This window comes from Actinia tenebrosa, unplaced genomic scaffold (assembly GCF_029948245.1).
Source record: "Actinia tenebrosa isolate PJP-AT-01 unplaced genomic scaffold, QUT_ActTen_1.0 PGA_scaffold1__47_contigs__length_23844297, whole genome shotgun sequence".
In the NCBI taxonomy this organism is placed as follows: Eukaryota; Metazoa; Cnidaria; class Anthozoa; order Actiniaria; family Actiniidae; genus Actinia; species Actinia tenebrosa.
The window spans coordinates 7315421-7325856 of NW_028292578.1; the positions used below are offsets into that span (position 1 = coordinate 7315421).

The 10436-nt window shown below is 40.0% G+C and overlaps 2 protein-coding genes and 1 long non-coding RNA gene across 9 annotated transcripts in view; 1 reads left to right on the forward strand and 2 right to left on the reverse strand.

The window, feature by feature from the left end:
* Positions 1-3415, reverse strand: part of LOC116296221 (uncharacterized) — a 15929-nt gene extending 12514 nt beyond the window's left edge. For 5 of the 7 annotated variants that reach the window (XR_016120224.1, XM_089032787.1, XM_089032783.1 and 2 more), the window contains exons 1-4: positions 3065-3413; positions 1964-2324; positions 1342-1568; positions 780-864 (exon numbers count right to left, since the gene is read on the reverse strand). Coding sequence is in view for 6 of the 7 variants with exons in the window: in XM_089032787.1 (XP_088888913.1) it covers positions 780-864; positions 1342-1568; positions 1964-2324; positions 3065-3297 (906 nt within the window). In the remaining variant the exon portion in view is untranslated. Of the gene's footprint in view, positions 1-779; positions 865-1341; positions 1569-1963; positions 2325-3064 lie in introns of all 7 variants that reach the window. The other 2 variants (XM_089032785.1, XM_089032786.1) reach the window with 2 other exon arrangements.
* Positions 3416-3764: 349 nt separating this feature from the next.
* Positions 3765-6051, forward strand: LOC148909794 (uncharacterized). Its single transcript, XR_016120320.1, has 2 exons — positions 3765-3887; positions 5287-6051. It is a non-coding gene; the product is annotated as an uncharacterized LOC148909794 (long non-coding RNA).
* On the reverse strand, positions 6043-10384 carry LOC116296218 (uncharacterized). Its single transcript, XM_031704213.2, has 2 exons — positions 10196-10384; positions 6043-7440 (listed from the first exon to the last, which is right to left on the reverse strand). Exons 1-2 carry the CDS (start codon positions 10317-10319, stop codon positions 7016-7018), a joined length of 549 nt encoding a protein of 182 aa, XP_031560073.2. The 5' UTR covers positions 10320-10384; the 3' UTR covers positions 6043-7015.
* Positions 10385-10436: the final 52 nt, after the last annotated feature.

The window sequence follows — 10436 nt, forward strand, 5'->3', positions numbered from 1 at the left end:
GCTGCTCTGGTTCCTGTTGTTACCATATGTTATTGTATTGTTGCCATCGTAGTGCGTGCACTTGCCTCTACCTCTGGGGTCCCGGGTGTGAGTTGAATTTTTTCCCCCAGGTATTTACCAGTTTTCTCCCCCTAAAAACCTAACTCGCTAAAATAATCATAATTTAAAATTCGATCTGTGAGTTAGCCGTGCCCTGACTTAGATCAGCCCAGAGGTTGTTTCAGGGTTCGATCTGTGAGCCGGTTAGCCGTGCCCTGACTTACATCAGCCCAGAGGTTGTTTCAGGGTTCGATCTGTGAGTTAGCCATGCCCTGACTTAGATTAGCCCAGAGGTTGTTTCAGGGTTCGATCTGTGAGTTAGTCATGCCCTGACTTAGATCAGACCAGAGGTTGTTTCAGGGTTCAATCTGTGAGTTAGCCATGCCCTGACTTAGATTAGCCCAGAGGTTGTTTCAGGGTTCAATCTGTGAGTTAGTCATGCCCTGACTTACATCAGCCCAGAGGTTGTTTCAGGGTTCGATCTGTGAGTTAGCCATTCCCTGACTTAGATCAGCCCAGAGGTTGCTTGAGGGTTCGATCTGTGAGGTAGTCTTGTCTTGCCTTGAGTTAGTCGTGCCTTGACTTTGTCGTGCGCGAAGTCGTTTCAGAGTATCGATGATAACATTCTAAGGTTTTTATTTGAAGGAACCTAAAAACCACCACTTAGTGGCTCAGCTTCGTGTCTCAATAACGCAGTTCAATTCAACTCACAGAAAAAATATTAACCCTGGTCGACTCACCATAACGTTTTTGTCATCTGTTGTGTTACACTCAACATCCCTCGCACAAAACCCAAAGGTGTATGTAATACTTGAACTTACGAAACTAAAAGTAGTAAAAACGTAAATGTAAATTGGAAAAATCATTTATCAATACCTAGCCCCCCTTGGCTCCTACGTCCCTGGATGAAGGTCTGACTTTTTTTGTATTTACAGGTCCCCTCTTCCTCGCTCCATCCCTTGCTCCCTCCCTCTCTTCACATCCATTCAGCCCGCCATTACTCCTTTCCTCCCTCAGTCCCTCAGTCCCTCACTCGACTCACGCCATCCTCTGCTCCCTGTCTCCCTGTCTCCCTGTCTCCCTGTCTCCCTCTCCATTTCCTCCTTTATCCTAACGCTCACTCCCTCCATTCCTCCCTCCCTCCCTGCTTCCATTCCTCTTTCCTCCATTCCTTGCATTCCTTACATTCCTTTCTCCATACATCTATCTTTCCAGGCGGCGCACTAGCAGCGCACACCACCGGTGATATTTATATGATCGTATTGATATATAAAATTCGATCTTTTGCATCAATCAACTTACCTTAAAGAACTGTTTTTACTCGATGGAAAACTATACTGATGGTTTTTGTGAACCTGACTGGAGTTGCAGCCGAAAGCATTATCATTGCAGAAAGTCTCAAAAAAATCGGGAAAAGTGCATTTTTCATTTTTGATGAACTCGTAACAAGCCGCAGATGTGTTCCAGTGAAGCAAGACTTCAGGATTGTGTTTGGTTGGTTGTTGTTTTATGATCGGTTTTCCTTTACCCTGTTGAAAAAAAGTGGCGCAGATAATTATGTTTGACAAAAATGGTGGATGGAAATGCAAGATTTAAAAAATGGAATGATTTGATGTTGTTAAGACGACATAGAAGCTCTAGCTATCCTGCGTAACCAAGTGGTTTGATCAGGGGACGGGATTTTCTGTGGATTTGGCGGAACTTTTGGCGCCAAAACGAGCGTGCTCGGCGACCAGTTGCGTGACCATTGTCCAAGTTAAGAGTCAAGATAAGTGTTAAATAAACTTGTCAAATCATGTCAATATAATTTGATCCAATATATGAGTAAAAAATTGACTGGCATTTGCTGACTGCCTTTTCCTTAACACCAAAAGGCTAATGATTTTAGACTATTCTCGTTATTAACTCAACTATCACTTATTACCGTTATTCTTTCATCGCAGTAAAATCCAATCACCGTACTCAGGTTTAGATCAGAGTCACTGCAGTAATAGCAAGGTCTTCCGTACATGGTGATGGAGGCAGTCGATCCCTTCACGTTCCCATTGCTTGACACCGGAGGGTATACGGTTTTCGGCGTCCAATTTTCCAGCATGCCATATGAATCTGCCGTGATTTGTTGGTCATTAAAACACACGCCATCACCATCTTGATTGTCTTTACACTGGAATGTTACTTCGCTCACGAGACATGACGTGGAATTTATTGGGCAGTTGGTACTCGACAGATCAGGTACCTTCGCAATTTGTATCCTACCAAAAGGGTTTATCCAGTAATACCTATGGCTTTAGAAAGAAAATACTATTGGCTCTATCACGCACGACGAGCGAGGTATTACAGCTAGACGTCATGATTGAACACATATTAATGGCGTCGTGCATGACGTCATTAACATTAACTCATTTTTCTGTCCCGGACAGTGGCTCGAACGGATTTTATTTCTTACAATTCTTGAAGTACAAACTTTATGACCGAAAAATCCCTTGAGATGAATAACTATGGAACAGCCGCAATGTTGGTTGATCTAACAAGAGACTGACTTAACGAGGAATGCTTTGCATAGGCAACCAACATGGCGGCTATGACGGGACATGCTCAAGAATCTCAAACGATAGGCATAAAATGAATAGGAAAAAAGAAGAAAAAAAAACCGGAAGCGCGTAGCTTTCTCTTGTCGGCTTTGTTTGTTTTGTCCTGGAATATCAAAATGACGGATCGAGCAAGAAATAAATTGGTCTTTGTTTGACGCGTTTCTTTTGTTCAAAATTCTTCGGGCCGCTAAATTATAATCAGTCTATACGCTATTCATTTCCAAATTGGACAGCGTGTTAGGTTGCCAGTAGACCTATACACAGCCGATGTTAAATAAAAACCTCAAATATAACACAGTAGCTACCGCTCATCTAATGGCTATATAATATACAATACTAATATAAAGATCGTTTGAATCTTTTTATAAATGAATTTGAACTTATATTAAAGTATTTAATACTTAGGTACGGGATGGCAATAGTAAAATACTCACATTTTAATTGATGGCGAATTTCCCCCAGCGGATGTCCTTTGAGAAACATTAAGGATGACATTTCCTTCCAAAGTACACAGATTAATTATAACTTCTTCATTTGCTTCAAAGGAACACTGATTTAACGGTTTTTTGTCTGACGCATTCGAATCACCGAATTGTTCTTTGGCAAACACTCTCAAGAACACTGAGAACCCAACTACAACGATGATTTGGATGATGCTCTCTAACATAATGGCTTGTCTTCATGCAATTTCAGGTCGCCCAGAAAGAAGTTCGTACACTCATCGTATCACTGACAGTCACGCAATTTAGTCACGCGATCCAAACTTGTCCAGGATGTCTGAGTTGCTATAATTTACAACGAATTAAACGAATCAAAGTACAACAATAAAAACAACTCAAGTGCCAATAACAAGATACCCAGAACCTTTTTCTTTTTTTGTCAGGCCTAACCGCGCGTGAGTCCGATAAGGCCAATTAGGGTAAATTTTTACTAAACTACGATAGGTTTCTGGTTGTTTATGTTTGTTAAAAAAATTAAAAAAAAATGAAAACAAATAACTGAAAGAAAGAAATTAAAGAAGGGGCAAAAATAAAGCCAACGAAAAAAAAAAAAAAAAAAGACTTGCATATCATCATAGCTTCCGGGAAGTAGATCGAATATTAGTTTTCTTGTTTAGGCCTGTCTAGTGAGACGTAGTCACGTGAGTCTCTGGTGTCACTGGGTAACTGCGTCGGTTCCTTCCTGGTACAGCTTTATACAAACTGGTTTGGTTGGTAATCAATTGCTGCAGAATGTCACAAGAGGAACTGATAAACGGTAAAAATGTTTTACTATTATTATTTCTGAATGCACACACGGCTGAAGACTGAATGTGAACTACACATGGGATCCCTTCAAAGGCCTTAAGAACATGTCGAAATAACACACGTTGATTCTTCTGCACATCTCGTAGGCTTCGAGATCTGGAAAGGATGGCATTTTTGAGCATTTTACTAGTTTGACCAAACAAATTGATTTTTGAAAAACGTTTAAAAGTAGAGAGATAGTTTAATTTGAAATGAGAAACAACCAAATCGTCGTCCGTAAGGTCATTCATATTTCATATACTGTTTTGTATTGATAGCGTGTGATTGTATGTCGTGTATACGCGGAACTGTATTTTGGTTTTGGCTGTTGTTTGGTTGTTGTTTGGTTGTTGTTTGGTTGTTGTTTGGTTGTTGTTTGGTTGTTGTTTGGTTGTTGTTTGGTTGTTGTTTGGTTGTTGTTTGGTTGTTGTTTGGTTGTTGTTTGGTTGTTGTTTGGTTGTTGTTTGGTTGTTGTTTGGTTGTTGTTTGGTTGTTGTTTGGTTGTTGTTTGGTTGTTTGTTTGGTTGTTGTTTGGTTGTTGTTTGGTTGTTGTTTGGTTGTTGTTTGGTTGTTGTTTGGTTGTTGTTTGGTTGTTGTTTGGTTGTTGTTTGGTTGTTGTTTGGTTGTTGTTTGGTTGTTGTTTGGTTGTTGTTTGGTTGTTGTTTGGTTGTTGTTTGGTTGTTGTTTTGGTTGTTGTTTGGTTGTTGTTTGGTTGTTGTTTGGTTGTTTTGTGTTGCTTTGGTTGTTGTTTGGTTGTTGTTTGGTTGTTGTTTGGTTGTTGTTTGTTTGTTGTTTGTTTGTTGTTTGGTTGTTGTTGGTTGTGTTTGGTTGTTGTTTGGTTGTTGTTTGGTTGTTGTTTGGTTGTTGTTTGGTTGTTGTTTGGTTGTTGTTTGGTTGTTGTTTGGTTGTTGTTTGGTTGTTGTTTGGTTGTTGTTTGGTTGTGTTTGGTTGTTGTTTGGTTGTTGTTTGGTTGTTGTTTGGTTGTTGTTTGGTTGTTGTTTGGTTGTTGTTTGGTTGTTGTTTGGTTGTTGTTTGGTTGTTGTTTGGTTGTTGTTTGGTTGTTGTTTGGTTGTTGTTTGGTTGTTGTTTGGTTGTTGTTTGTTTGTTGTTTGGTTGTTGTTTGGTTTGGTTGTTGTTGGTTGTTGTTTGGTGTTGTTTGGTTGTTGTTTGGTTGTTGTTTGGTTGTTGTTTGGTTGTTGTTTGGTTGTTGTTTGGTTGTTGTTTGGTTGTTGGTCGTTTGATTTGGTTGATTGGTCGGTCTGTCGCCGCGGTCGGCCGGCTGGTCGGTCAATGGTTCAGTCGGATGGTTTCTTTTCTATGATCACAACTGATTTTTTGTAGTTTAATTTTATCCGCTATAATGATTTCAGAAAACAATGATGACAGAGAACAAATCAGCAACGACAACCCTAATATAAAAGATCATTACGCCGTCGATATGCAAATACTTTCTGCAGCTTGCCTGGGTTTTGCACTAACATTCCTCTCAATTTTCCACACCTACGTGGATCATCAATTCCGAGGGGGAACAACTGCCGTCTAATAGTAGTAAATCCTGCTTTACTAATGATGATGATTGGAAATATGAATATCTACTGCAGGCATACATGGCTCTTGGAACGGCTGGCTTCATGTGGCTTTTTGGCATAGCGCTGATAAGCTACGAGTTCTCTCTTCTTTTTACCGCAAATGACAGACCTACAGAATCCCTACGAACTCGCCGAAGTTCCATTTTGCACTGGTTGTACTTTCTGGCCTTCTTAGGAGTCGCTTGCAGTTTTATTTCACACGCCGTTGGGATCTACATGATTCATTGTAACTATGATCGTATCTTCAATTTCTACTTATTTCCAGCTGCGGGGATTTTTGGCCTAATGATCATAGTACTACTTGTAGTATTACTATTCTATAAAGAATTGGACTAACGTACACGGTCTAGTTGGAGAGGCGTGTTACTCGGTCTCAGATCTCCGACGACCGACTGTGTTTTCTGAAACACTTGTATATCAGACGGAGATAAGTTTGGTATCTCGATTAATAGTCTTAATTATTATCATTCCATGTAGACCCTTTTCCTGTGAACTATATCATTAATTGATTCAGTTGTAATAAATTAACAACAACAATAACAACAAGTATCTTTATTACCAATTTTTACATATATACATGTATATCAAATTAAGCTTTACAATAGTATAACAGTTGATAGATAGATAATTTACAATAGTATAATTAACCAAGATTCAGGTATTAGCTGCTCAGTATAGCAAGCTAATCGAGCTGAGCAGCCGTTAACTGTTTTTAACACATTGATAAGGTCGCCTTAACTATGACCAAACTCAGTTTCTGAGTTGGACTATAGATAAGTTTAAGGATTTTGTTATTGCAATTAGTTAACATGGCAATTGCAATGGAAATAGAAAAGTAGGAAAAAATATATATATGAATAAAGTTATGACTATACTGGATGATTAGAGTGACTGTAATATAGGATACTCTTAATAGCCAGCAATAATAGATCATTGTTGATAGCTATATATCGTCAAGTAGTAAAAATATTTTGAAACTATCGAAAGACTGAAGCTTTGAATATATTGCAGAAGGTCCCAGGCGGGACGAATTGACTCCTGTAACGAGACCGCACCAATGCAAGCTGGCACAAACTTATAAATTGCCATTAGTAATTTTTGCTTTTAACCCTAATTCTATAATCTTAAATTTTGTGCATGCAGCTAAGTGTGCAAAACTTGTCCCTGTTTTGTTTTAATACATCATGCTGGCTGACTTGTAATTACAGTTGGGTGTAGTGTAATGAAGTGCTGAGTTTTCTACGAGTATTTCTTCATGTCGATTCTAAATACTAGTATAGAGCATGTTACGTCATAACCACCATCTTGGTTGATGATAACAAGGCATTCCTCATTTATTAGCTTCTCTCGTTAAATCAACCAGTATTATGGTGGCTATTTCATTGATCTCAAGGGATTCTGAGTCAACTCATGGTCATAACAGAGAGTGCCAATGGGGGTAGGCATATCCGATTGTCAATTAACTACTAACCCCATTGTCCCTCATATAGGGTTGAAAACCCCCTTCTGGTTACGTACAAAATCTTGCGAAATCTGATGTCCCTTTATCAATTTCGCACTTTAAATAAATAGAGTATGTAGGAAGAGTCACCGGTCCATCTGCTGCCCATTGCAGGTATATGTAAATTTCAAAGTTTTGAAAAGTCTTAATGATGTCTACATTTGTGAAACCTCCGCCCCATTCGCCGCTATAAGTTTTTCCTTTATTGTAAGCGAATATTTGGCTTTTTTCGGCCGGCCGTGGAAAGCCATTGATGTAAACTTTCATCTTGAATTTTTGTAAGCTCGGTCTGTCCTTCAACAAGGCTTTGCAATCCCCTATCAACGAAAACTTAATGGGTTGTATGATTGGGACTCTAAACTGTGAAGCATTTGCTGGAACACAGTAGAACAGCTTCTTACAGTCGGTAGTCTTTTTCATCACTGGAATGCAGCCTGAAAAATATAGGCAGATCTTAATATACACAGAGGAACCTATTTTACCTGTTAACATTGCAATTCAACAGACAATCATTTGGTAGGTTAAGTCATTTAAACAAGAGATTTAACAACCGATTAAAGTTGTCCCGGGAAAGCGAGTTATCCCTAGCTATCCCTACTTTACAAGGGAAAACTTAACCCGGGCAGAAGGCGAGTCTCTATTAAACAGACAGCAGGGGCGGATCCAGGATTTTTTCAAAGGAGGGGGGGGGGGGGGGGGAGGTTTGTAGCATTGATTGAGGTACTTGTTTGGCGGGAAAGTAGCACAGGGTTCCCAAACGGAAGTAGGCCTTATGATAATGATTATTTGCTTGGAGGCGAGCATGGTTGTTTCAGGTCCCACATGGCATAGAAAAAAAAAGCGAGCGAAATGTGTTCGGCACCCCTGTTTTAATAAAACTCGCGATACTGTTGGTGTTGTCATGAAAAAAAAAAAAAAAAAAAAATCACGATGGCTCTCATAGGGGGTGTTGCAACCCCCAAAACCCACCCCTAGATCCGCCACTGGACAGGGTTTTCCTTTTCCTTGAAAAGAGATTCCAGAAGAGAGAGTCTTAGGGAAAAGATTCAGTTCGGGGGGAACTCAAAAATTCTGTGCGCACCCGCGTGCCATGCGCTCTGAAAAGGCTGTATTTACACTCGGAAAGTGTTAAAGGGTAAAATAATCTATCTTGCTCTCATAACAGCATAAATTTCCTTCTGTCCTATAGCTACCAGTACTATACAACACTGTCGTGTTTTCTTATTCATGCGCGTGCATGAAAAAACAAACGATCTAAAGGTCATGAATGATTCTGAAAATAGCGTCAAATGATAAAAATAGCTAGCATCAAATGATTCTAAAAATAGCATCAAGGAGTGCTAGTTTTCTCTTGTCGGAATAGTACGCAACATGCAAGAAAACCTTTACCAATCCAGGGACGGCGGAACCGGGGGGGCTAAAGCCCCCCCACTTTTTGTGACATTTTAATACATTTTCACTAAACTCAGCCCCCCCCCCCCCCCCACCTTGCCATACGATGTCACTATTGAGCCCCCCCAATCAAAAAACTGCTCCGCCGTTCCTGCAATCTCTTTTTGAATTAAGCTGTGTGAGCACACACTATGCTACACAGGTTTATATTGCGATTCTAAGCCGACAATACGGGTTTACAATCGCAGTTTCTCTCCTGGTCAAACTTATAGCAGAATCACGAATAAATGTGGTTTTACTTGGCCTGTGAAACAATAGTGAAAAGCATAATACAAAACATAGTAGTCATTAAAATCCAGCATTGTTTTCTTGCCTTACTCACAAGGGTAAAATAATCTATCTTGCTCTCATAACAGCATAAATTCCGCCCTTCTGTCCTATTGCTACCAGTACTATACAACACTGTCGTGTTTTCTTATTCATGCGCGTGCAAGAAAAAACAAACGATCTAAAGGTCATGAATGATTCTGAAAATAGCGTCAAATGATAAAAATAGCTAGCATCAAATGATTCTAAAAATAGCATCAAGGAGTGCTAGTTTTCTCTTGTCGGAATAGTACGCAACATGCAAGAAAACCTTTACCAATCCAGGGACGGCGGAACCGGGGGGGCTAAAGCCCCCCCACTTTTTGTGACATTTTAATACATTTTCACTAAACTCAGCCCCCCCCCCCCCCACCTTGCCATACGATGTCACTATTGAGCCCCCCCAATCAAAAAACTGCTCCGCCGTTCCTGCAATCTCTTTTTGAATTAAACTGTGTGAGCACACACTATGCTACACAGGTTTATATTGCGATTCTAAGCCGACAATACGGGTTTACAATCGCAGTTTCTCTCCTGGTCAAACTTATAGCAGAATCACGAATAAATGTGGTTTTACTTGGCCTGTGAAACAATAGTGAAAAGCATAATACAAAACATAGTAGTCACTAAAATCCAGCATTGTTTTCTTGCCTTACTCACAAGGGTAAAATAATCTATCTTGCTCTCATAACAGCATAAATTCCGCCCTTCTGTCCTATTGCTACCAGTACTATACAACACTGTCGTGTTTTCTTATTCATGCGCGTGCAAGAAAAAACAAACGATCTAAAGGTCATGAATGATTCTGAAAATAGCGTCAAATGATAAAAATAGCTAGCATCAAATGATTCTAAAAATAGCATCAAGGAGTGCTAGTTTTCTCTTGTCGGAATAGTACGCAACATGCAAGAAAACCTTTACCAATCCAGGGACGGCGGAACCGGGGGGGGGGGGGCTGGGGAGCTTTGTCCCCCCCCCCCCCCCACTTTTTGTGAAATTTTAATACATTTTCACTAAACTCAGCCCCCCCCCCCCTTGCCATACGATGTCAATATTGAGCCCCCCCAATCAAAAAACTGCTCCGCCGTTCCTGCAATCTCTTTTTGAAATAAACTGTGTGAGCACACACTATGCTACACAGGTTATTGCGATTCTAAGCCGACAATACGGGTTTACAATCGCAGTTTCTCTCCTGGTCAAACTTATAGCAGAATCACGAATAAATGTGGTTTTACTTGGCCTGTGAAACAATAGTGAAAAGCATAACACAAAACATAGTAGTCTCTAAATTCCAGCATTGTTTTCTTGCCTTACTCACGAGCCAAGTATAAGCATGCACTCTACTTTATGATACTTTTTGTTGTAATTGCAGTTGTACCTTACGTAATGCATATAGATTGTGAAGCCGATCGTGTTGAGACAAATACAAACCTTCGTAGCTGGCCTGATTTTTAGCGACTGGCACTGCGTCCCCACCATTCAATGAAACTACATTAGTAGAGCTGAGTAGTATGGAAAGAATGAGAATCAACTTGCGCCCACAAAGATGAAACATTTTATGGCATTTTAGGATATAATACGAAGGAGGAAATCAAACTGCGTATTTTTCATAGGTTAGAAATGTGGAAGACCCGGAAATGCAAATCTATATGAATAATTAACATTAGACCCC